This window comes from Perissodus microlepis, chromosome 11, assembly GCF_051167445.1.
Source record: "Perissodus microlepis isolate ML-2025 ecotype Zambia chromosome 11, ASM5116744v1, whole genome shotgun sequence".
In the NCBI taxonomy this organism is placed as follows: domain Eukaryota; kingdom Metazoa; phylum Chordata; class Actinopteri; order Cichliformes; family Cichlidae; genus Perissodus; species Perissodus microlepis.
The window spans coordinates 312,781-339,113 of record NC_140471.1 but is presented as its reverse complement, the minus strand read 5'-3'; the positions used below and the strand labels follow the sequence as shown (position 1 = coordinate 339,113).

Here is a 26,333-nt window from a genome sequence, read left to right as displayed (position 1 = left end):
CTGTTTTATTGACAGGAGGTCAGGGCGTCACACAAACAGCTTTAACTGCACAACGACACACTTTAAATCATCTACATACAAACCTGTGTTTGATTCATGAAGAAATAATAAAGAAGTGTGTACAGCTGTCCATAAAGCAGCTTCTCACACAAACTCTGACACTTCAGCCACTTTAATTCCTGCAAAGCTGCGTAATAAAGAGCTGTGACTGCTATGAGCTGCTTATGATGACTGCATGAAGCTCTCAGCTGAAGCTTCTTTCATTTGTTTTAATGTTAATGTCGCCTTTTTAAGTCTGTGTGAGTATTTTAATGACACACATTAAAGGAGCTTCTTTGATTAGAACCAAATTCATGTTGATTTTCAGCCTGAAATGATAAAAACTTTAATAATTCTGTTTATAATCATCAACCTGGAGACTAATGAAAAGTATAATAGTAATAAAAAGCCTTTATTATTTGAGTAATGCCTGAATCTGCTCGGAGACGGAGACAACACAGAGATATTGATGACAGTTTGACATTAACTGAATTAAAAACAAAGTGCTCTTATTGTGAAAATCTGCCTCCTACTTCTTTAAATCATTTTTATGTATTTTTTATCCTCACAGTGAAACATTGAGGCATTAATCTGACACAGTTTCATCAGCAGCTGTGTTTTCACTGATGTTTCACTTTGATTTGTTCAGACTGAGCAGAGAGGAGTGGCTCTCTGTGTGCGCACTGCTGAGAAACAGAAGCTCATTTCTGCTGTTTCATGAAAACAGTGTTATGGAGGAACAAGAAGTTCAGCCTCTAAACTCTCAGCGTGAGGACTGAGTGAAGAGTTTCAGAGCAGAGAGTTTTGGCTCACAGCTTTTAGCGTCTACACAAAGAGACAATTACGCACTCGTTCTGAGAACATCTCCACCTCCTACAAACAAACTCTCCTACGAGCAGCTGTCACAACCACAACAGGCAGAAGACTGGATTTCTTCAGGTCAGATTTCATGCAGTTTGCATAAATTGTTTGTCACAGACGTTGTAGTTCACATTTGTGTGACTCGTTTAAATCTTCTCCTCCTGAAAGTGAAACTCTTACAAACACATAAGGACACAAAAATCCTCGTGTCCACAGCTTTCATTCCCAAACTGACTCTGAGCCTCGTCAGTAAATCCATCAGCTTTTTACCATCTAAAGAAGTCTTTGTGCTGCTGCAGACGTTAGTAAATCTGACCCAAAATGTTCTTTTTTCTTCAAACTCACAGGCTGCTCTCCTTTAAATGACCTGCAGGAATCAGCAGGGTCAGAACATGTGTGTGTGGCAGAGTCTGAGCAGAAACCTGCTGCAGGTTGATCAAACTAAAGTCATATTAAGGAGCTACTGGCACAGAATTAAAGTTATAAATGAAGTTTACAGAACACTGTTTGCCTTTAATTCTCTAAGCACAGATAAATGGACACCATTGGACTATCAGAAATGAATGAAATATCACTGGGATCAGGTGTAAAGTGACACGTGGAAGACTGGGTTTGTTTTTTAATACTTAAAGTTATCAAACAGAAACAACAGAAGTCCAAATGTTGCACTTGAATACAGAGAGAACAGAAATGATGGAGGAACATTTAGTTCCACTCAGAAATATGAACGTCAGGTTAATCAGACGATGGACTGAAGAACAATCAGAGTGTTTCCATATAGAAACACTCTGTTTGTTCTTCTTAATCACTCAAAAAAGAGAAACTGGATGCTTGTTACATTTACAGGAGTTTGAAGAAAACATGTTTCTGAAATGAACATAATTAAATCATATACGATCTGCATGACACTTAACTACTGAACACGTCTCAGTTCTTGTTGAGATGATGTGATACAGTCTAGTAAGAGTGGTTTGCTGCCTTAAAGGCAGATGGCTCACAATTACACAAGATCAGGTGAGATTTCAGACCGAGGGAAAATCACTGGGGTGATGGCAGGAAGAGGCAGAAAAGCACAGACGTGCTGGACCTCACAGTCATTTTGAAAAGGTAAGAATGAATCTCTCTTCATTCATCTACATGGAAATATATCACCAACAAACAAACCAATAATACAACCAAATCACTCCCAGTTCAAGACTTTGGTTATTTACAACTTTTGACACATACAGTGTAGCTCAGTCAAAGCATCCCAAGGCCAAGTGAAAGTGCCCAGAGGGAAAAGATCATGATTAACAATTTATTTAAACTCATAACTTGAGTTTAAATTGATTCATGGCGAGAAAGGAAGATGGCGCCTGTGTGTTTGGCATGCCATCTATCGCTCTCTTCTATTTGTTTTATTTTATTGTTTTTAGTCAATTTTGTGCAACATGTCAGCCCTACATTGTTTTATGATCGCCAGACATTATTGGAAATAGGCTTATCTACCCAAGCTTTAGCTCGGTTTGGAAATGACAACCAAGGCTTTCAGCCTCCCGATTAACAACAAGTAACACCACCTCACTGGCGCTCCTTACCATTGCCACTGGATGTGCGGAAGCGACGCAGGAGACGGGGTAACCGTGGAGGTCGCCTTGTCAAACTGAGACTCAGGATCTCTTGTTTTCCTCATGAGCTTTGCTCAATTTGTCGATCCTGCCCGCAACTCTTGGTGCCGTTGCGTGCTTTGGACCTGGTGGACTCCTGCTTGGTTCCTGTTGTGGGATCTCTCGAGAAGGGTTCTGCAAAACCCTCTCCTCTCCGACATCTGCGTTGGCGTGGAGTGGACCGAACAAACCTCCGACCTGTGGATCTGGTTGTTACCGCCTCGGAAGCTCCCGAGCAAATTCCTCTCAGGTTGGGATTAATTAACGCCAGATTGGTGGCAAATAAGACATTCATTTTGAAGGATTTTTTCTCTTCCCATGCGCTGGATTTTCTCTGCTTGACTGAAACTTGGATTCCACCCGGTGAGTTAAGTGCTTTTTCTGAATTACTGCCGGCTGGCTGTGCCTTCTTTAGTGTTCCGAGAGTTTCTGGTCGCGGAGGAGGGCTAGCTGTTGTTTTTAAGGCACATCTTGACTTTAAGCAGCTATCCCCATCAACACGCCACACCAGAACTCTGTTTGTGCGAACTTGGCCACTCATCTTCGCTGTTGTGTGCGATTGTTTATCGGCCCCAAAATATAATAAGGAGTTTTTATCCGAGTTCTCAGAGTTTCTTGCTGACTGTGCATCACGGTATGACCAGATCCTTTTACTTGGTGATTTTAATATACACGTCTGCTGCCCGGGGAAGCCCCTGGCTAAGGACTTTCTGGACTTAGTGAACTCTTTTAACTTTGTTCAGTCTGTTAAAGGTGCCACTCAAGAACGTGGTCACACACTGGACTTGGTTTTATCACATGGTTTATCGGTCCATAACGTACCCGTCGAGGATGCGGTGTTCTCTGACCATATGCCTATTTTATGTGATATTGTTCTTTTTAATCCTGTTCTTAAGCGTGCTGTACCTGCTCGATGTTATCGTGCTTTTGGCTCAGATACTGCCGAGCGGTTTTCCATATTGTTTGACCAATTTATTTCTTATCCTCCTGAGTTGTCCACCTCAGCTGGATTAGTTTCTTGTTTGGATTCTGCTTGTAAATCTGTCCTCGACGCTGTCGCTCCTTTTATATTCAGACAATGCAAGCCAAAGGCTAGTCCTTGGCTAACTGATTTTACCAGAGCCGCTAGAAAAGAATGTAGAAGATGTGAAAGACGGTGGAAAAAAGATAGGCTGTGCGTCTCTATGGAAGCTCTTAAGACTAGCTGGAAAGTCTATCAGAGAGCAGTAAATGCTGCCAAGCACTCCTATTTTTCTCAACTTATTGCTGCCAGCTCGCATAACCCTCGTGTTCTATATAACACTATAAATCCTGTACTTAATCCGGAAGGTTATATTCTTTTGCACTCTTCTGCGGTTATGTGCAATAAGTTTCTTAATTATTTTGTGGAAAAGGTTGCTAGTTTGAGACCTCCGACTCTACCTATTGCTGACCCAGCCATGCATGGTTCTTGCTCAAGTCTGTTCTCTGCTTTTCTACCAATTGTTTTATCTGATTTAGAGAAACTTGTGTTGAATGCTAAACCGTGTGGCTCTCCAAATGACGTTGTTCCTCCCCGTTTTCTTAAAAAGGTATTTCCTATCATCGGACCACACATTCTGAACATTATTAATACTAGTCTTTTGTCTGGTCAAGTACCTAGGGAATTTAAGCATGCAGTCATACATCCTTTACTTAAGAAACCAGGCTTAGACAGTTCAGTCATATCAAATTTTAGACCCATCTCTAAGCTTCCCTTTCTTAGTAAGATTCTGGAAAGGGTTGTTTATACTCAGTTGATGGACTACTTGAATGAATCTAAATTGTCAGAAATCTTTCAGTCCGGCTTTAAGCCATTTCACAGAACGGAGACAGCCCTCGTAAAAGTTATGAATGACATCCTGATAGCGACAGACCATGGTAAATATGCAGTGCTGGTCTTGTTGGACATGACAGCTGCATTTGACACTGTGGATCACGATTTGCTGATCTCCCGCTTGCAGCACTGTGTGGGAATTTCTGGTTCGGCACTTTTGTGGTTAAAGTCCTATCTTTTAAATAGGACCTTTTGTGTTAAGTTGGGGTCGGCTTCATCCTCTCAATTCAATTCAATTCAATTCAATTTTATTTATATAGCGCCAAATCACAACAAAAGTCGCCTCAAGGCGCTTCATAGATACAGAGAAAAACCCAACAATCATATGACCCCCTATGAGCAAGCACTTTGGCGACAGTGGGAAGGAAAAACTCCCTTTTAACAGGAAGAAACCTCCGGCAGAACCAGGCTCAGGGAGGGGCGGCCATCTGCTGCGACCGGTTGGGGTGAGAGAAGGAAGACAGGATAAAAGACATGCTGTGGAAGAGAGACAGAGGTTAATAACAGATATGATTCAATGCAGAGAGGTCTATTAATACATAGTGAGTGAGAAAGGTGACTGGAAAGGAAAAACTCAATGCATCATGGGAATCCCCCGGCAGCCTACGTCTATTGCAGCATAACTAAGGGAGGATTCAGGGTCACCTGGTCCAGCCCTAACTATATGCTTTAGCAAAAAGGAAAGTTTTAAGCCTAATCTTAAAAGTAGAGATAGTTTCTGTCTCCCGAATCCAAACTGGAAGCTGGTTCCACAGAAGAGGGGCCTGAAAACTGAAGGCTCTGCCTCCCATTCTACTTTTAAATACTCTAGGAACAACAAGTAGGCCTGCAGAGCGAGAGCGAAGTGCTCTAATAGGGTGATATGGTACTACAAGGTCATTAAGATAAGATGGGGCCTGATTATTTAGGACCTCGTATGTGAGGAGCAGGATTTTGAATTCAATTCTGGATTTAACAGGAAGCCAATGAAGGGAAGCCAAAACAGGAGAAATATGCTCTCTCCTTCTAGTCCCTGTCAGAACTCTTGCTGCAGCATTTTGGATTAGCTGAAGGCTTTTCAGTGAGTTTTTTGGACATCCTGATAATAATGAATTACAGTAGTCCAGCCTGGAAGTAATAAATGCATGAACTAGTTTTTCAGCGTCACTCTGAGACAGGATATTTCTAATTTTAGAGATGTTGCGCAAATGGAAGAAAGCAGTCTTACATATTTGTTTAATATGTGCGTTGAAGGACATGTCCTGGTCAAAAATGACTCCAAGGTTCCTCACAGCGTTACTGGAGGCCAAGGTAATGCCATCCAGAGTATGAATCTGGTTAGATACCATATTTCTAAGATTTTCAGGGCCGAGTACAATAACCTCAGTTTTATCTGAATTAAGAAGCAGAAAGTTAGCGGCCATCCAGGTCTTTATGTCTTTAAGACATTCCTGCAGTTTAACTAATTGGTGTGTGTTATCTGGCTTCATGGACAGATAGAGCTGGGTGTCATCTGCATAGCAGTGAAAATGTATGCTATGTCTTCTAATGATGCTGCCTAAGGGAAGCATGTATAATGTAAACAGAATTGGTCCTAGCACTGAACCCTGTGGAACTCCATAATTAACCTCAGTGTGTGAAGAGGACTCTCCATTTACATACACAAATTGGAGTCTATTAGATAGATATGATACAAACCACTGCAGTGCAGTACCTGTAATACCTACAGCATGTTCTAATCGCTCTAATAGGATATTATGGTCGACAGTATCGAACGCTGCACTGAGGTCTAGCAGGACAAGCACAGAGGTGAGTCCACTGTCAGAGGCCATAAGAAGATCATTTGTAACCTTCACTAAAGCTGTTTCTGTGCTGTGATGAGCTCTGAAACCTGACTGAAACTCTTCAAATAAACCATTCCTCTGCAGATGATCTGTTAGCTGTTTGACAACTACTCTTTCAAGGATTTTTGATATGAAAGGAAGGTTGGAGATTGGCCTATAATTAGCTAAGACTGCTGGGTCTAGAGATGGCTTTTTGAGTAAAGGTTTAACCACAGCCAGCTTGAAGGCCTGTGGTACATAGCCAACCATTAGAGATAGGTTGATCATATTTAAGATCGAAGAATTAATCAATGGCAGGACTTCTTTGAGCAGTTTTGTAGGAATGGGGTCTAAAAGACACGTTGATGGTTTGGAGGAAGTAATTATTGAAGTTAACTCAGAAAGATCAATTGGAGAAAAAAAGTCTAACTTAACATCAATGGTACTAAGAGTAGCTGTAGATAATATTACATCTGTGGGATGATTACTGGTAATTTTTTCTCTAATGATAAAAATTTTATTTGTGAAGAAGTTCATGAAGTCATTACTAGTTAACGTTAAAGGGATGGTTGGCTCAACAGAGCTCTGACTCTTTGTCAGCCTGGCTACAGTGCTGAAGAGAAACCTGGGGTTGTTCTTATTTTCTTCAATCAGTGATGAATAGTAAGATGTTCTGGCTTTGCGGAGGGCTTTCTTATAAAGCAGCAAACTATTTCTCCAGGCTAAATGATGATCCTCTAAATTTGTGACACGCCATTTCCTCTCCAGATTACGAGTCATCTGCTTTAGGGTACGTGTTTGAGAATTATACCACGGAGTCAGGTACTTCTGATTAGAGACCTTAGTTTTCACTGGAGCTACAGTATCCAGAGTCGTACGTAGTGAGGAGGTGAAATTATTAACAAGATAATCAACCTCTGTTGGGGTAGCGTTCAGATAGCTGCTCTGCTCTGTGTTGGTACAGGGCATTGAAGATGATAACAGTGGGTGGATTATATTCTTAAACTTAGTTACAGCGCTTTCAGAAAGACATCTACTTTGATAAAATCTACTCTCCACTGCTGTGTAATCAATTATTGTAAATGTAAATGTTATCAGGAAATGATCAGACAGGAGAGGGTTTTCAGGAAACACTGTTAAATGTTCAGTTTCTATGCCATATGTTAAAACAAGATCTAGAGTGTGATTAAAGTGGTGGGTGGGTTCTTTTACATTTTGAGAGAAGCCAATTGAGTCTAATAACAGACTAAATGCCATGTTGAGGCTGTCATTTTTAGCATCTACATGGATGTTAAAATCACCCACAATAATTATTTTATTTGAGCTCAGAACTAAATTAGATATAAAGTCTGAGAAATCAGACAGAAACTCTGTGTAGGGCCCAGGTGGACGATAGATGATAACAAGTAAGACTGGTTTCTGAGTTTCACAGCTGGGGTGGACAATGTTAAGCATCAGGCTTTCAAATGAATTAAAAGTCTGTCTTGGTCTTTCATTAATTAATAGGCTGGTGTGAAAAATTGCTGCCACACCGCCCCCTCGGCCTGTGCTTCGAGGTTTCTGGTAGTTAGAATGACTCGGGGGTGTTGATTCATTTAAACTAACATAATCATCCTGCTGCAACCAGGTTTCTGTAAGGCAGAGTAAATCAATTTGTTGATCAATTATTAAGTCATGTACTAACAGAGACTTGGAGGAGAGAGACCTAATATTTAATAATCCACATTTCACTGTTTTACTCTTTGGTTCAGATGTGGATACTGTATTGTTCTTTCTTTTTGATTGTTTATGTTTAAGTTGTTTGTTGCTGGTTTTTAGTTTGTTTTTTGTCTTTTTGGAAGCTGACACAGTCTCTATGGAGATGGGTTTTTGGGGGGGTAGCAGGAGGAGAGAAGCTGCAGAGAGGCGTGTAAGACTGCAACTCTGCTTCCTGGTCCCAACTCTGGATAGTCATATTTTGGGGGGTTTAATAAATTTGTCCATATTTCTAGAAATGAGAGCTGCTCCATCCAAAGTGGGATGGATGCCGTCTCTCCTAACAAGACCAGGTTTCCTCCAGAAGGTTTGCCAATTATCTATGAAGCCCACATAGTTTCTGGGACACCACTCAGACAGCCAGCAATTTAAGGAGAACATGCGGCTAAACATGTCACTCCTGGTCTGATTGGGGAGGGGACCAGAGAAAACTGTGGCCCCTCTGTGAATCCTCTGTGGCCCCTCTGCTTTGGGGTGTGCCACAGGGATCTATTCTTGGGCCGTTATTGTTTTCACTGTACCTTTTGCCTCTTGGCGCGATTTTCCGAAAGCATAAAGTGCCATTCCATCTATACGCAGATGACCGCCAGCTCTACTTACCTTTTAGTCATTCTGATAGTCTCCCAACTGGACCTCTGCTTGACTGCCTTACTGATGTCAAAGCATGGATGGCAAAAAACTTTTTAAATTTTAATGATCGGAAGACAGAAGCAATTTTATTTGGCCCAAATCGTTCTTCTCATACTCTGGATGTTGATCTTGCAGCTTTGACTTCCCAACTAAAGAGTTCGATCACAAATCTCGGAGTTAAAATTGATTCTGCACTTACCTTTGATGACCATGTAAACGGGGTGGTAAAATCAGCATTTTATCACCTCAGACGTTTATCAAAGGTTAAGCCCTTTCTTTCCAAGCGTGACTTGGAAAGTGTTATTCATGCCTTTATTACCTCACGTTTAGATTATTGTAATTCTCTTTTAATAGGGGTTGGGCAGGGCACTTTGTCACGCTTGCAATTAGTGCAAAATGCTGTGCCACGATTTTTAACTGGCAGAAGAAAATTTGATCACATCACTCCGATTTTGGCCTCTCTACACTGGCTTCCAATTGAATTCAGGATCCGTTTTAAAGTCCTTTTATTGGCTTTTAAATCTCTAAATGGTCTGGCACCTGTTTATTTGTCTGACTTGTTGAAGCCCCACGTCCCCACTCGTTCCCTTCGGTCAGCTGAGCAGTTGCTGCTTTCGGTCCCAAAGTCACGGCTGAAACTTAGAGGAGACCGAGCGTTCTCTGTTGCAGCGCCGATGCTTTGGAATAACCTTCCTCTCCATATTAGACAGGCTACATCAGTGCCAGTTTTTAAGTCTTTATTAAAAACCTATTTTTATTCCCTGGCTTTTAACTCTGTGGGTAACTGACATTTTTTATTGTTTTTTAACTTTATTGCTATGTCTGGTTTTATTACTATGTGCATATTAGTATTGTACAGCACTTTGGTCTACCAGGTGTGTTTTTAAAGTGCTATATAAATAAATAAATGATGATGATGATGAGACAGGGGTTAGCAGGTGTTCCAGCCATTACTGCAGTGAGAAAAGTGTGAATTTGAAAACAGTCTTACTTCTTTGTGGGAGCAGGCGAGGCATGGAGGGGTAAGAGATCTGGGAGAGTAACAGGGAGCGTCCAGAGAGTGAGTCTGTAAGGATCCGGGGAGGGCGTGGCTCGGATGGCCTTCCACCCGGAAGCTCCTCCGCACAGCTGTGGCCTCACCTGCACTTGATCGCTCTGCCATCTGTTTCTAATCAGCCTCCATCTTAGAGCTGTGGTATTTTACGGTGTGTTCACACTGAACGCGATAGACGCCCCTAACTTGACGTGTGCAAATTCGCACATCGACGCATGTCCAACGCGAATTCATCGCGTGTCGAAATATGTAATTTTGACGCGCGTGAACCGGAAATGTGGGAGGAACGTGGGAGGAAGTTGTGCCAGATGGTATCTTTGCTAGATGGCAGCTGTCGAGCTAGCTGATAGGTTTGTAACGTAAACCTATTCGCTGGAACGTTAAGGACAATTTGCTACGCAGCAAAAAGCAAGACACAAGTCACCAAAGTTCTTTGGGTCACTCATGCATGAGGGAGACCTGCCTGGAGCCAAGTGTCGTTCCACCCACTTAACCTCCGTCAGACTCTCAGCCAGGTTCCCCATAGCACTCCTTTTATTGTGGTTACATGAATATGCATAGGGTCATTAACATATAACATCTTACATAGGTATACATGTGAACAAAGAATACTGTGTGTGTGTGTGTGTGTGTGTGTGTGTGTGGGGTCAGAGTGTGACCCCATAAAGACTTCCCTAAACCTGCTGGTCTGGAAGTCCAGCAGTTCATCTAAACAAAAGGCACTTAGACTAAAACAGATATCCTACCACAAAACAATAAGAGAAGGTACGACCTCTTCCCATGCTCCCAGGATGTAGGTGTGCATTCCAGAGTGTTCTGGAATGCAAGCCTTTGCAGACTGCTAAAGATCACACATCCTATCACTACACAATTGATTATACACTTCTAAGCAAATATGGTTAAATATTTCCTAATACAAATGACAATAATAAAATCTAAACCCATCACTAGCGTTTGAAGAGAGAGTCTCCCTTCTCTATTTACTGTGGAGAGCAGAGCAGCGGCGTAAAGGACGTCCTCGCCGTACTCGCGTTTTGTCTTCATCTGCCTGCCACTTTCGTGCGCCTTTTTCCCTCGCGGTGCAGGTGTCTATTTCCAAATGAAGGTCATAGTTATGGGTGTTTTTGTGCTGTTTTTTCTATTGGACGTGATGGTTATCAAAACCAAACATGATAAATTTGGCAAGCGCAGGAGACACGACACGGAGGAGATTTGTCAATCAGGCTGCAGAATGCAATGCTGTACGGTGCAATAAAAAATCAGCGAAACAGCGAGGCAGTGACGGATGAACACCGTGTGCTGTTTATTAATAAACAATAAATTCCTATATGACAACATGCATAAAAGCAGAACGGTATTTGTACATCAGTGGGAAAATAGCGGTGGCTTGCTAGCTTTTGTGCGGCTTCCCCGGGTAAGTGAAAACTTTCAAAAGAGAAATGAATGAACTTACCAGTGTTGAGAATAGATTCCTTAATGTACATCAAAGTTAAAGAGAATATAGTTGTGATTGCTTGCAACATTATAATATTGTGGTGATGGGTGTAAGGATACAAAATAGAAAATAGGCCTGGGATGGAAACAAAGAACTGAGGTGCAGGGCAGAAGGACAATCAACCCCCAGGACAGTAGCAAGAGTTACTGAGGGTGAGGAGCAGACAAAGGGGAAACGGGCGCTACCATAAAAGGAGATGGGGGTCAGGGTGTCAGCACCCTTGGCCACTATACTAGTGTATTTCCATTGTGGGGGTGTTTACTGTAGGGGGGAGGAGACCAGAAGTTATAACTGTAACTGTTGTGTGGAGTTCTTTAGATCAGCCTTTAGCATAGGACTGCATAAGAATGCAGTGGGCTGATCTCCAGATGCATCTGTAAGAATAATGGGTAATAAAAGGATTGTGTAAAACATGGAAACATCTCAGAGTGATCTCTACCAGGACCAAAAGAATCGCAGAGACCGGCGTTGTCTCAACACCTGGTTGCCCGATCTCTTCACATATCTTCCTCCAAGCTCGTCCTTTATATTCCTGTCTCGGTACAGAAAGCAGCTGGTGTCGTACAGCTCCGGGTTGTTTACTACAGCGTTGATTAGCCTTCCCTCCATTGAAGAATGAAGGGCTTTGGCTGGATCTGCACCTTTGACCTAGGTCAGAGCCACGTCACCAGGCTCCTGAATGGAAGTCGCCCTGCGATTTGACGCTGGAGTTCCGATTTTTCCAACTCGAGCGGTAGACGCGATACGCGCGTGTGCACAAAATGCAACACAAAAAGTGACGCGCGTGGTTTTATTCGCGAGTCAAACGCGCCAGAGGCGCTGCTGTAACGCGCTGCTGTGACGTGCGTTTCTCGCGTTTTCGCGACGCAAATCTGCTTCCGAATTTTCGCGGGACTCGCAATCGCGGGTCATCACGCTTCTACATTAACTTTACATGTAAACCTGACGCTCTGGTCGCGTCGGTGTGAACACACCGTAAGTGCGGTGCAGGGTGTGATTTCAGAAAACAGTCGGCTTGTTGGCAGTCTCCCAGGATTGTTGTTCCCGCCTCTTTACTTTCTGTTTTTGTTCCTTTGTACGGTAAAGACCCTACAATAGTACAAAGAAAACAGAGACAAAGTTGAGTCTCTGGCTATGATTCCCCTCTCCAGTGTGTTGCTCGTGGTGTCCTGAGATAATGTTTTGATGGGACCGCTCCGTGGTGCAGATCGGTGTCCCAGTGAGTGAGAATTTCCTCTCTAGCTTTTAAAGAGAGCCCAGTCTGTGGTTATGGAGTCACGGATTTACACACTTGGTGCTTTCTCTGAGTTCAGTGCCCTCCAGATGTGTTGGGGGTGTTCCAGGTCATGTTTTAGTGCTGACCAACATCTTCAACCTTTTCCTGAAGCAGTTGGTGGTCCCCACATCCTTCATCATCATTCCCGTCCCCAAGAAATCAGAGGTCTCAATGTTCTGGCTGAGCAGGAGAGGACACTGCAGTGACCATGACAACCAACTTATGCATCCCACTGTTGCCAGGAAGAAGGATCATATGAGGACAAACAGCAGAGCCAAAGGAAAGAGATCATCTCTCACTCATGGCTCTACTCCACTTTAACACCACCAGGGGGTGCTGTAAGCAGCCTGTTCTACAGGGGCTTGGTCTACAGGGGAAAGAAGCTGTGGCCAAAGCCCTGGCTCCACACATCAGGATCCAACACCAAGACTGAACAGTGTGCCACCATCACCTGTAGAATGTCACACCCTGGTGTGAACACAGGTAATGGAGACATTTCATTGCCCACACCCACATCAGCAGGCGCAATAACAGGACTAATTGTTGGGGAAAGACAAGTGGTGGTGACAGTGGACTCACCTCTGTGCTTGTCCTGCTACACCTCAGTGCAGTAGAAAAGAAAGTGGTGGATCTATGTTTCTGAGTGTGGGGCTGTTGGGTCTGTGTTTCCACAAGCCCCGCTAGTTTAGAGACTAATTCATCATGAAGAAAACAAGACAGTCAGTGATCGATCGATTTACTTGCGCAAGGGAGGCCTCGTCGGTATCTTAGGAACGCACTGAACACAGAGCTCCTGTGGGTCTGAGGGCGGCCTCACGTTGGAGAAGGATGAAGGAGTCTGACCTGAGCCAGTGTTTGACATGAACACATCAGCACTGCTGTCAGTGAGCCTAACGACAGCCGTTAGCATCATTTCAGTGTTTCAGTCATAAAAACACTTCCCGTCACTGTGGTGGTTACAGTGACATCATGCAGTTTGTGCTTTGACCTCCAGAGGGCGACAAATCAGCACAGACAGAGAGCTCCATTCAAACTTTGCTGCCATCAGTAATAATTCTTCAAATATAATCATCAGTGTTTGAGCAGTTATGATATCAGGGACAATCTAGACATGTGTGACAATACTGAACATGTCACATGACACACCTTAAACATCATGTGATCCACTCTCAGTCTGCACTTTCATTCATGACTTCAACAGGTTGAAATGAGCTTTGAAGAAACATTCAGTGAAATAAATCTTTCATGGATTCATGTGAGCAGCAGATGAACTTTGTACCAACAACATCTTCAATAACAGAGTCTGAATGAAGCTCAGGTGTTGATGCTGCTCACTGATTGGACGGTTGGTTTCAGCTCTGCTCTCAGTCTTTACTGCACAGGTGAAGGTAGAAAGTGTGACTGGATCTATAGACTGGAAACAGAGAAACATGCTGAACATTTGAAGCTTTGCAGCAGAAATGTTCATGTTACAAATACAGCAGAGCTGATCTGGGATCAGTGTGTTCACACCTGCAGCTACAACAAGGTTTCATGTCTCCACACGTCAGCATGTGAACTTTACTCTGACTCAGTCTGAGCAGTCAGACGGCATATTTTTAAAGTTAACACATCAGCACACACAGAGCTGAGCCCCTCCCACCTGTGCTGAGTTTCAGGTGGAGCCCCGCCTCCTTCCAGGAAGCAGCTCACCTGTGTGTCCGTGTTTAGTGTCCAGGTGTGGAGTGGAGCTTGTTGTTGGTGTGTGAAGAAACTGTAAGTTTGCTTTGTTTCCTCCTTTAACAGTTTGTCTTTAGGAACTTTACTGTTTGTTCAGCTCATGTTTGATTTCTTCACACAACAAACTGTGTGTGTTTGTATTTCCGGTCTCTCCATTAAAGTCAGTGTGTAATGTTTTCCTGGCTAACATCAGCTGTGTGCAGCTTAGTTCAGCACAAATCTGCCGCTCCATAGTTCACGGTAACGGACTCACAGCTGGACCAACGAGGCCGAGTGTGTCCGCCACTCTGAGCTACGTTCCTGTTTGTGTACTTGTAGTTTGTACTTTGAGTTCACTCAGAGCCCACAGAGGACGCAGCGTACGTGATGACGTCACAGCCCTTTACCTCCTTTACTGTCACTGTGATTAATATTTACACACGAGACACCTGCAGAGCTCTGACGCTAAGCTAGCCACACAGCATGCTAACGCTAAGCTAAAGCTAAGCTAACACTAAGAGTTCTTACAGACACGAGTTAAAAAGCTGCTTTTAGTTTGTGATCAGAGTCCAGGACTGAGAGCAGCAGCAGAGATGATGGATGATGAATTACTGGATGGAAGAAGCTTCTCATCAGCAGTGAATCAGTGTGTGTGCAGTTCTCTGCAAACTCAGCAGGAAGAATTAGTGTGAAGCTTTAACTCTGCTGATCCTCTTTGAATCCTGGATCCACTGAAATGTTTAAAATGTTGTTCACACGTGTTGGACTGACTGAAGCTTCCAGTCACAGTGAATCAGTGTGTGTCAGTGAATGCATCGTGTGTGCCAGTGAATGCATCATGTGTGCCAGTGAATGCATCGTGTGTGCTTCACGGCTCCATCTAGTGGACTGATAGTAGAGCAGCTGATGGCAGCTTCCTCTGCCTCACACTGCTGTCTGGCTGCATTCAGCTGACACTGAGATGAAGCAGGAAAGAAGCAGCTGATATTTGGACAGCACACATGATGAAAGGAGGATTTCAGTTGATGTGCACATGAATGATTTGTGTTTCCTCTGCAGGTGAAGGTAGAAAGTGTGTGTGAGCTGATGTGAATTGAGCAGCATGGATCAGTGTGAGGACAGAGAGGAGGGAGTCCCTCCCTCTAAAACCACTCTGTGTGGGGAACATGAGAGCCAGACCAAAGCTCAGAGGTGAGATGACCATCTCTAACTGTCCACGACTCTTCTCCATGTCACAGCTCAGCACTCACATCACTGCTCCATCATTATTCACAGGAACCAGCCTGGACCTCCACCCAGCTCTGTGTCCTTACAGAGTGACTGGTCTAAAGATCGTCCCTTTAATTTTAAAGTCCAGCCTGTGTCTGCTGCAGAGAGGTGAGCTGTTAGTAACATGAACTCTTTGATTAAACTGCTTGATGTTGTTGGATATAAACTGCAGTACAAACACGTCGTTCCCTCAGTCCCATTTAAACTGTCTTTTAAAACAAGCCTTTGGTTTCTAAACAACTGAAAATCCACTTCAGCAAACAGGAAGTGATCAGAGCATCCGTCCACTTCCTGTCAGGCCCTGCAAACATTTCATATTGAAGAAAAGTAGTTGATATCTCACATTTTTACTCCACCACATTCAATCATTTTGACATTTTACAGCATGAAACTCTTGTCACATGACTCCTGTTATGTTATAGAGTCATGTGACCACCAGGGAGTGATTTGTATGGATGTGTGTGAAACACATTCAAATCAATCTGATTCATCAATGGAAACATTTTTGGTGTAAATGCACCAACACTGAAAACGCTGCAGATAAAAACACAACAGATGAAATATGAACAAATCGAGGCTTTGAATACACGTGTGTGTGTTTGAGACACAGAGATAAATGGATTGTGTGTCTGTCCTATTGCTGCATGAGGATTTTATTGTAGATTTTGTGCGTGTACACTTTTGACCACGAAGGTGTTGAAAGGGCGTAAAACAGTTGGAGGCACAAGAGTGAACACTAGTGCTGTCAGTAGATTAAAAATGACTAATTAATGACACAATTTTCTGTCATTAATCGTGATTAATCACAATTACTTGATCAACAGCTGCAGTTACATTTTTCCAACTTTATGTTTAAGCCTGTAACAGACGTTTACACCATATAATGAAGTAAATGCAGAATAAACACAAAGAATGAAAATGAAAATGTATCTTCAGAATCTGAGAGTCTAAAACTTGACAAACTTGATTCAGATGAAGTTATTTGAGCAGAAACTCCTGGATCTTTATCCTGTGTGGATCTAATCCTTCATGGTTCCTCCACAGAGTGGACCAGCAGAGCTCAGAGGTTCCCAGTGGTCAGTCTGCCCAGCAGCATCAAACACAGCTGGACTCCATATTTATGGTCTGTACATGTACAACAACTACTGTTACATCTGTTCTGTTCACAGTCATCTCCATGCTGCTCTTTGTAGACCAGTGGATTGTCAGTGTGTCCAACATGGATCTGATGTTTGGCTCCATGATTTCAGTCTGACTGGCTCATTCATAAATATTCTGTTCCAGCTGCTGGAGGACAACATCATCACTTTTGTGAAGAATGAGCTGAAGAAGATCCAGAAGGTTCTGAGTCCAGGTTACCCAGAATGCTTAGAGAGTCAGAGGAGCAGCAGCAGAGAGGCATTTGTGAAGATCACAGTGGACTTCCTGAGGAGAATAAAGCAGGAGGAGCTGGCTGACCGTCTGCAGAGCAGTAAGAGGATTTCTGTAAAGATTTAAGCTGCTGGATAAATGAGACATTTACTGATGTCTTATGAGATGGAGCAACATGTTTTAAAGATTAGTTATTTTGGAATTAAGTGTTTGTTTCCACTTTCAAAAGATATTCCACATATTTCTTCTCTTTCAGAACTTCAAGCTGCATTTTGTCACCGTAACCTTAAATCCACCCTGAAAAAGAAGTTCCAGTGTGTGTTTGAGGGCATCGCTAAAGCAGGAAACCCAACCCTCCTGAATCAGATCTACACAGAGCTCTATATCACAGAGGGAGGGACTGCAGAGGTCAATGATGAACATGAGGTCAGACAGATTGAAACAGCATCCAGGAAACCAGACAGACCAGAAACAACCATCAGACAAGAAGACATCTTTAAAGCCTCACCTGGAAGAGATGAACCAATCAGAACAGTGCTGACAAAGGGAGTGGCTGGCATTGGGAAAACAGTCTTCACACAGAAACACACCCTGGACTGGGCTGAAGACAAAGCCAACCAGGACATCCAGTTCATATTTCCATTCACTTTCAGAGAGCTGAATGTGCTGAAAGAGGAAAAGTTCAGCTTGGTGGGACTTGTTCATCACTTCTTTACTGAAACCAAAGAAGCAGGAATCTGCAGCTTTGAAGACTTCCAGGTTGTGTTCATCTTTGATGGTCTGGATGAGTGTCGACTTCCTCTGGACTTCCACGAAACTACAATCCTAACTGACCCTAGAAAGTCCACCTCAGTGGATGTGCTGCTGATAAACCTCATCAGGGGGAAACTGCTTCCCTCTGCTCGCCTCTGGATAACCACACGACCTGCAGCAGCCAATCAGATCCCTCCTGTCTGTGTTGGCATGGTGACAGAGGTCAGAGGGTTCACTGACCCACAGAAGGAGGAGTACTTCAGGAAGAGGTTCAGAGATGAGGAGCAGGCCAGCAGGATCATCTCCCACATCAAGACATCACGAAGCCTCCACATCATGTGCCACATCCCAGTCTTCTGCTGGATCACTGCTACAGTTCTGGAGGATGTGCTGGAAACCAGAGAGGGAGGAGAGCTGCCCAAGACCCTGACTGAGATGTACATCCACTTCCTGGTGGTTCAGGCCAAAGTGAAGAAGGTCAAGTATGATGGAGGAGCTGAGACAGATCCACACTGGAGTCCAGAGAGCAGGAAGATGATGGAGTCTCTGGGAAAACTGGCTTTTGATCAGCTGCAGAAAGGAAACCTGATCTTCTATGAATCAGACCTGACAGAGTGTGGCATCGATATCAGAGCAGCCTCAGTGTACTCAGGAGTGTTCACACAGATCTTTAAAGAGGAGAGAGGACTGTACCAGGACAAGGGGTTCTGCTTCATCCATCTGAGTGTTCAGGAGTTTCTGGCTGCTCTTCATGTCCATCTGACCTTCATCAACTCTGGACTCAATCTGCTGGAACAACAACAAACAACCTCTACATGGTCTAAACGATTTAACAAACTAAAACTCCAATCTCTCCACCAGAGTGCTGTGAACAAGGCCTTACAGAGTCCAAATGGACACCTGGACTTGTTCCTCCGCTTCCTCCTGGGTCTTTCACTGCAGACCAATCAGAATCTCCTACGAGGTCTGCTGACACAGACAGGAAGTAGCTCACAGACCAATAAGAAAACAGTCCAGTACATCAAGAAGAAGCTCAGTGAGAATCTGTCTGCAGAGAAAAGCATCAATCTGTTCCACTGTCTGAATGAACTGAATGATCGTTCTCTAGTGGAGGAGATCCAACAGTCCCTGAGATCAGGAAGTCTCTCCACAGATAAACTGTCTCCTGCTCAGTGGTCAGCTCTGGTCTTCATCTTACTGTCATCAGAAAAAGATCTGGATGTGTTTGACCTGAAGAAATACTTTGCTTCAGAGGAGGCTCTTCGGAGGCTGCTGCCAGTGGTCAAAGCCTCCAACAAAGCTCTGTAAGTAAACATGAACTCATCTCTTCATTCTTAAAATCATGGGAAATAAATCAGAGGTGCTCAGTTCAAAGAACACTGCCTTTTAAGAAAAATTAAAAAATAGTCACTTAGTCAAATATGATACTTTAAATATTTCTCTCCAGCAGGACATGTCAGCATTTCTGAAATATTTTGTCTTTAACTCTAATCAAAGCACAATCCAGATCCAGCCTATAAGAACATGAGCTCTGATCCTTCAGCCCCTCTGACAGGTTTATTATCCTCAAGTTGCTCAATTGTCTCCAACAACCAGGAGTTTAACTCCTTTTTTTTTTTTTTTTTTTTTAAGCAAATACTTGAGCTACCAGACTGCACCTACATCTTTTTCAGATGTTCTTATTTTAAGGTCTGGTTTGTGTCTCACCTTTATTGCAATCCCCAATGTCTCTCTGTTTTTCAAATATAAATCTGTTACCTCGGTGTGGCCAGAAACACATGGTGAACCCAAAATACAGACAAAGGTGAAGGAACTGAATATTACTAGACGTGAAGGCTTTATTTACACACAGGAACTTGACACTTGGAATTTTTAACATGAACTGTGAACTATGGCGGAAGTCAAGTACTTGAAGCTGTGAGCATGAAGTGGGCTCTATGGTAGGTTTCCGGAAATGGGTCTTGGTTTATGGTAATCTGAGTCACTGTAACAGAGGTAGAGAAGCATCAGAAAGATCACTGGTGGAGGTTACAGTAAGTGAACGAGGTTATCTTCAATGTCTTACTTGGGGTTTCTGTAGCTCAGGAGGTAAAGCTGGTCTGATCTGACCTACTGATCGGAAGGTTGATGGTTTGATCTCTGGCTCCTCCAGTCTGCATGTCAAGTATCCTTGGGCAAGATACTAACCCCAACTTGCTCTCCGATGCATCCATCAGAGTATGAATGTGTGTGAATGTACTTAGAAAGCACTAAGTTCAGATAAAGTGTTTGTGAGAATGGGTGTGATTGGGTGGATGTGGCATGTTGTATAGAGCGCTTTGAGTACTCCGTGAGAGTAGAAAAATGCTATATAAGAATCAGTCCATTGACCATTTACTTGTCAGCAGTTGGAAAGCAACTTGGGGAAGGCAGGTGGTGAGGTCTGGGTGAGTACTTGTTAGCTTTGAATCCAGGCAAAGTGGTCCAGTAAGTCTGAGACGAAAGGCATTAATGTGGCTGTGAGTGAATCAAGAAGACCAGCATCCAGGAACACGTGACTGAACTGCAAGGGTGAGTAGATGATCCGAGGATTAGGAGGTTAGCAGAGTTGTAGAGAGTGCTGATGTTATATTCAGCCTAGTAGATTACTGTCAGGTGTGGACAATGGACAGGCTGACCAGGCTTCACCCAAAGGCAGAAACCAGAGTCTAGTGGGAAACCACAGCCGCTCACACAGACCATGACAGCAGCATGACCCCCCCAAAGCATTCTCTTTCACTTGGCATCATTTACCTCTCCCTTCTCCAATTTCTGATGTGTCCACCTTTACAATGATAACTGTGATCAGGGTGAACCAAAAAGGTGCCGTGGTGAACAGATACTTCAGTTTCAGCTTTGGGGGACCAGATGCATGCTGAGACTTGAGTGGTGCAGCTACCTGACTATAGTTGCAAATGAACCGTCTATAAAAATTTGCTATTCCCAAAACCCATTGGAGATGCTTCTGGAATTTACAATGGGTACAAGGGGAAGGCCACTCTGTGAAAGCTTTTACTTTTGCCAGATCTGTCTTCACCTGCCCCCGTGCCAAAATGTAACCGCAAAAAGTTATTGATGAGGAATGGAATTCACACTTTTCTGCTTTGACATAAGGTTTATTCTCCAGCAAACGTCGGAAAAATAGCATGGACATGAGACTGATGTTCCTCACAGGTTTTGGGAAAAATGAGGATATCATCCAGATACACCAATACTAACCTGTCAAGGAAGTCCCGGAGGACATCGTTAACTAATCTTGAAACATTGCGGGAGCATTAGTTAACCCAGGCGGCATGACCAAATACTCGTAGTCCCCCAATGGCATGTTTAAAACGGTCTTACACTTGTCTCCCTGATTGATCTGGAAAAAGTGGTAAGCGTTGCGGAGGTGGGGTTTTGTAAACCCTGTGGCGCTGTGAAATGGCCTGAAGGCAGAGCTAATGAGGTAATAGGTACTTATTCTTGATGGTAATATCACTGAGGCCCCTGAACTCAATGCATGGCCAGAGAGAGCCATCCTTTTTCCCCACAAAAAAGAAGTTCCAACTTGAGATGACAATCGTTGGATTATGCCTGCACCGAGGGATTCCTTAATGTACTTTTCCATAGCCGCACACTCAAGTCTAGACAGGTTATACTGCCAGCTAGAAGGCCGGGTGGAGCCAGAGAGTAGTTCTATGGTACAGTCATGTAGTCTGTGAGGTGGCAGTGAAAGCGCTTTACTTTTGCTAAATACTTCCTGAAGATCATGACAGGCTCAGCTGACTGCAGCTTTGCCCAATCTTATAAAAAGTACATCTGCACAATGACTGAAACCTAATGGCCAAGGAACTGACCTCCCAGCCTATTGTTCCTTCAGTGGGCTGGTTTCAGTCATTATGCAAATGTACTTTTCATAGGGTTGGAAACCAGAAGTCAGCTGAGACTGAAGAAGTCACCTGGATGAGTGACGAAATGTTTCTCCCACTGAAAGCGCTACGTCCAGATGAACAGAATCAACTTTTGGGATTTACTAACCTGGATGATTGAGCATGCATCAAGACGAGTTTTTATGAGGTTTACAGTTTCTTATAATTTCTAAACCAGAAGGTGGAGGAGATGGAGCTCATGATAACTGGCTACTGCCCTTCAGCGTGCTTTATGAAATCATCCAATCAAAATAAAGTTGGCCTTTAGGGAGAGCGGGGCTTTAAAGGGGAATGAGCCAAAGCAGCTTTTAGACAGAAAATGAAACGAGAGTCTGCACCAAGTCCAGGATGTGATACATTATTTATAACTACATTTACAGTAATCACACATATTAGAATTAATAAAGTGACCAGCAGTACTGTAGTAACTGTAATACTGCAGTACTTACAGGCGTGTGCCAGCAGACACTGAATTACTGTCACTAAATTAACCTGCTCTTCACTGGTTTCCATTTACATACATTGGAATAATTGTGTTTAATTTGAAATATTTTTCTTCTTTTACACTTAAATTCTTGAACATTTTTTTTATTTAATTGTGCATTATAGTGTACTCATTTGTACACATTTGATTACTTAGGTTCAACATATAAAGAGATTTTGTTTGATAATAAATATTATTGTTTTGTTGTTCTTGTTATTTTTTTCAGGCTTAGCAGCTGTCTCCTGTCAGAGAGAGGCTGTAAAGATTTGTTGTCAGTCGTCAGCTCCCAGTCCTGTAGTCTCAGAGAGCTGGACCTGAGTACCAACAGCCTGAATGATTCAGCAGTAAAGCTTCTGTCAGCCAAACTGAATATTCTGAGGTCTGACCGATTTGTATTCTTTTTTCTTTTGTTTGTTTGTTTGTTTGTTTGTTTGTTTGTTTTGTTTTTAACTGAGAAAATAAATCCAGCAATTTAAACAGTAAAGGTAAACTTGATCAATTTACTGTTGTTTCGTACCACATCTGCTCAGCATAAAACAAGGATTCTTAAAATATAAGATTAGTTATTGCACCCTGATTACACTTTAACAGCAGTCTTTGTTCATGTTTTCACTTTCAGACTCAACGTCTGTGAACTTTTAGCGGAAAACTGTGAAGCTGTGTCCTCAATGCTCAGCTCTCAGTCCTCTACTCTGACAGAGCTGGACCTGAGTATCAAAAATGTGCAGGATTCAGGAGTGAAGTTTCTGTCTGCTGGACTACAAAGTTTAAAGTGTAAACTAAATACTCTGAGGTCAGATCAATTAACATTTTGTTTTTTTTTTAAATGAACCAATTAAACATTTTATTCAAGGCTTCCGGTTCCGGCGCTCGTGGGGATGGCAACCTAGTAAGAGAGCTCTCGACCGAAACGTATTAAAACTGCCCCAAGTAAATTAATACACTATCTAAGTGCACATAAAGAGGAAAAAGGGGCCTAAATGACGTCCAGAAAGAACAAAAGAGCTAAGAAGTTAACATTTGAAAATGTGGAAGATGACAACGTGCAGCTAACAGAAGGGGCTAACGTTAGCCCCTATGGGGCTAGCCGAGGCCACTCTCCCACTCCTAGCCGCGAGGATTCTAGGACAGAAGATGAGGATGACCCAGCAAGTTTGAAACTGATACTGACAGAACTGAGAGGCGTTGGGAGAGAGGTGAAAGAATTTTGAATAGACACGAAAGCGCAACTGCTGGAAATCAGGGGTGAGTTGGATAAAGCCAATGCGCGGCTTAACGATGTGGAAACCAGGGTTGCTGAACATGAAGATAAGGTCCAGAACACAGACGAGATTTTGTCTGAGATACTAACAATGCAATTCAATTTTATTTATATAGCGCCAAATCACAACAAAAATCACCTCAAGGCGCTTCATAGATACAGAGAAAAACCCAACAATCATATGACCCCCTATGAGCAGCACTTTGGTGACAGTGGGAAGGAAAAACTCCCTTTTAACAGGAAGAAACCTCCGGCAGAACCAGGCTCAGGGAGGGGCGGGGCCATTTGCTGTGATTGGTTGGAGTGAGAGAAGGAAGACAGGATAAAGACATGCTGTGGAAGAGAGACAGAGATTAATAACAGATATGATTCAGTGCAGAGAGGTCTATTAACACATAGTGAGTGAGAAAGGTGACTGGAAAGGAAAAACTCAATACATCATGGGAATCCCCCGGCAGCCTACGTCTATTGCAGCATAACTAAGGGAGGATTCAGGGTCACCTGGTCCAGCCCTAACTATATGCTTTAGCAAAAAGGAAAGTTTTAAGCCTAAGCCAAAACAGGAGAAATCTGCTCTCTCTTTCTAGTCCCTGTCAGGACTCTTGCTGCAGCATTTTGGATTAACTGAAGGCTTTTCAGGGAGTTTTTAGGACTTCCTGATAATAATGAATTACAATAGTCCAGCCTGGAAGTAATAAATGCATGAACTAGTTTTTCAGCGTCACTATGAGACAGGATATTTCTAACTTTAGAGATGTTGCGCAAATGGAAGAAAGCATGCAGGAAAAGTTTCAAACAAAACTAACATCACTGGAGGCTTACTCGAGGAGGGAGTCGCTCAGACTGTACGGGGTGCCATAGAGAGCAGAATTGGGAGCTCCCTCTATGGCCCACTTTGTGGAGAAGCTACTCCGGGAGAATCTCGCCATCCCACCATCAACACCGTTACAAATTCAGAGAGCACACAGAGCGTTATCGTTACTCCCTCCAGACGGCTCCCAACCCAGATCGATCCTGGTAAAATTCCTGTGCTTCACAGTTAAAGAAGTGCTGAGGCTTGTTTGGCAAAAGAAAGGTTTTATGCTGAATTCCAGCAAGATCAACCTCGACCACGATTTCCCCCCGGAGATCATGGCTTTGAGGAAGGAGTATGCAGAGGCACGAAAGGTCCTAAAAGAGAAGAATCTACGGTTTAGGACCCTCTACCCAGCGCGCCTTAGGTTTTTTTCGAAGAAGGAGCAAAACCCTACAACACGGTGGAGGAGGCAACGGCTGACCTGGCGAGTCGGGGGCTGCCGGTAAAGGTGATTACACCACCGGCAACCCCCAGAGAAAAACTACAAAGATGCCCGCTGTGGCGGGGAGTTGGTGGGCGGCGTCCGCGTCAGATCCGAGGAGCTGCGGGATATAGAGAGAAGCTGCAAGTATACAGACGTGAAGAGAACTAATTTAATGTTATGTATTAGCTATGGACAACATGGTGAATTATGGTTACTGTCGAGCTAAAATGGGTGGGGCTTCTCGTGCTGTGAGTGCCGTCGCAGTGGAAGGTCCCCTAACTCAGGGAGTAATAAGGGGTTTCCCTTCAAGTTGTGAGGGTGTCAGTGGAAGTGTTCCACTGTCAGAAGCCAGCTTTGGAGCTTTCAAGATCCAGTTATGTTCAAATGTTTTCAGTTCATTCCTAACTTTTTTCACTTGTTACTGTTTTGCCTGCTGCTATTGAGTTTATGCGCTGTGGTAACTTAATATATCTTTATGGGAAGTGAGTCAGTGAAAATAATCTTTTAATGTTAACGGGGTTCTGAACGTGATTAAGATGAATAAGATACTGTCCAAACTAAGGAAGGAGAAGGCCCAGATTGCACTACTTCAGGAGACACACATGAACCAAGTAGATCACTTGAGATTGAAAAGAAATGGTTTTAAATATGTATTCTCCTCTTCCGTTAAGTCCAAACACAAGAGGGGTGTGGCTACACTTATCTCTGGTACACTTAACTATGAACATATCTAAGAACTCTGTGACGAGGAAGGCAGATTTGTTAGAATAACAGAAAGGATAGAGGGGTCTGAAATCACAATTTTAAATGTTTATGCTCCCCCCGGGAGTGATTGGCTATTCTATAGGAATATGTTTGATTTAATGGTGGGTTCTCAGGGGATAGTTGTCTGTGGGGGGGATTTTAACTTTAGGCTTGACCCTAAACTAGACTCCTCCTCCCCGACCAACCAGGTAACAGCAATTACTAGAAAAGTCAATTCCTATATGGTAGAGATGGGGATAATAGATGTATGGAGGGACCGCTACGCATCTACCAGAGATTTCACTCATTACTCTGGTTCATTTAAAGTGTATGCAACGCTGGACTACTTTTTAATGTTTAAAGTTGACAGGTTTAGGGTCAGGGACTGTGATATATTAACAAGAGATCTATCTGACCACAGTCCTATCTCTCTATCTTTGCAGGTGGCTAGAAAAAAAACGTACCACACTGTGGAAATTTAACTCGCACCTGCCTAATGAACCTGCCATAGTTTCCAAATTAAAGGTAGACATTAAAGAATTTCTAGATGTTAATGACACAGGGGAGGTATCTCCAACTATTCTTTGTGATACACTCGAAGCGGTAATGAGAGGTAAATTAATTTCTATCGCCTCCCACTTAAAGAGAATTAAAGGGCAAAAATTAGCAGATCTACAGGTAAATTTAAAGTTGAAAGAACAGGAAGACATAAACACCACAAATCCTACTGTAAAGCAGGATATCAGGAAAATACAGGGTGAAATTAGTGATATTTACACACAGGAGGCCCAAAATAACTTAATTTTTTTGAGGCAGAAATACTATGAGACAGGAGGGAAATCTGCAAAATATCTGGCACATAAATTACGCAAACAACTAGAGGAAAGTACGATATACCAAATCAAGGACCCCAAGACTAATGTTCTGGAAACAAAATTAGAAGACATTCAGAAATGTTTTGAGACCTTCTTTAGGGAGCTGTACTCACAGCCCAATGCTACGGAGGAGAATTGTATTGATACCTTTCTTAGCTCTCTAGAATTACCTTCACTCCCCGTCTCTCAAAATGAGTTTCTAACACATCCCATTTTAGTGGAAGAAATTAATGCAGCTCTTTCCAGATTAAAACCAGGT

At 43.1% G+C, this 26,333-nt stretch overlaps 2 protein-coding genes across 2 annotated transcripts in view; one reads left to right on the top strand and one right to left on the bottom strand.

Moving 5' to 3' along the window:
- LOC146376991 (protein NLRC3-like) overlaps positions 1 to 26,333 on the bottom strand; it is a 414,853-nt gene that overhangs the window by 99,250 nt on the left and 289,270 nt on the right. The gene's annotated exons all lie outside the window — the stretch shown is intronic.
- Positions 12,390 to 26,333, top strand: part of LOC146376997 (protein NLRC3-like) — a 38,128-nt gene continuing 24,184 nt past the window's right edge. The window contains exons 1-8 of the mRNA XM_084944981.1: positions 12,390 to 14,168; positions 15,171 to 15,302; positions 15,387 to 15,488; positions 16,425 to 16,503; positions 16,665 to 16,851; positions 17,008 to 18,808; positions 22,141 to 22,293; positions 22,534 to 22,707. Coding sequence (XP_084801107.1) covers positions 15,214 to 15,302; positions 15,387 to 15,488; positions 16,425 to 16,503; positions 16,665 to 16,851; positions 17,008 to 18,808; positions 22,141 to 22,293; positions 22,534 to 22,707 — 2,585 coding nt within the window. The 5' untranslated portion in view covers positions 12,390 to 14,168; positions 15,171 to 15,213. The remainder of the gene's footprint in view (positions 14,169 to 15,170; positions 15,303 to 15,386; positions 15,489 to 16,424; positions 16,504 to 16,664; positions 16,852 to 17,007; positions 18,809 to 22,140; positions 22,294 to 22,533; positions 22,708 to 26,333) is intronic.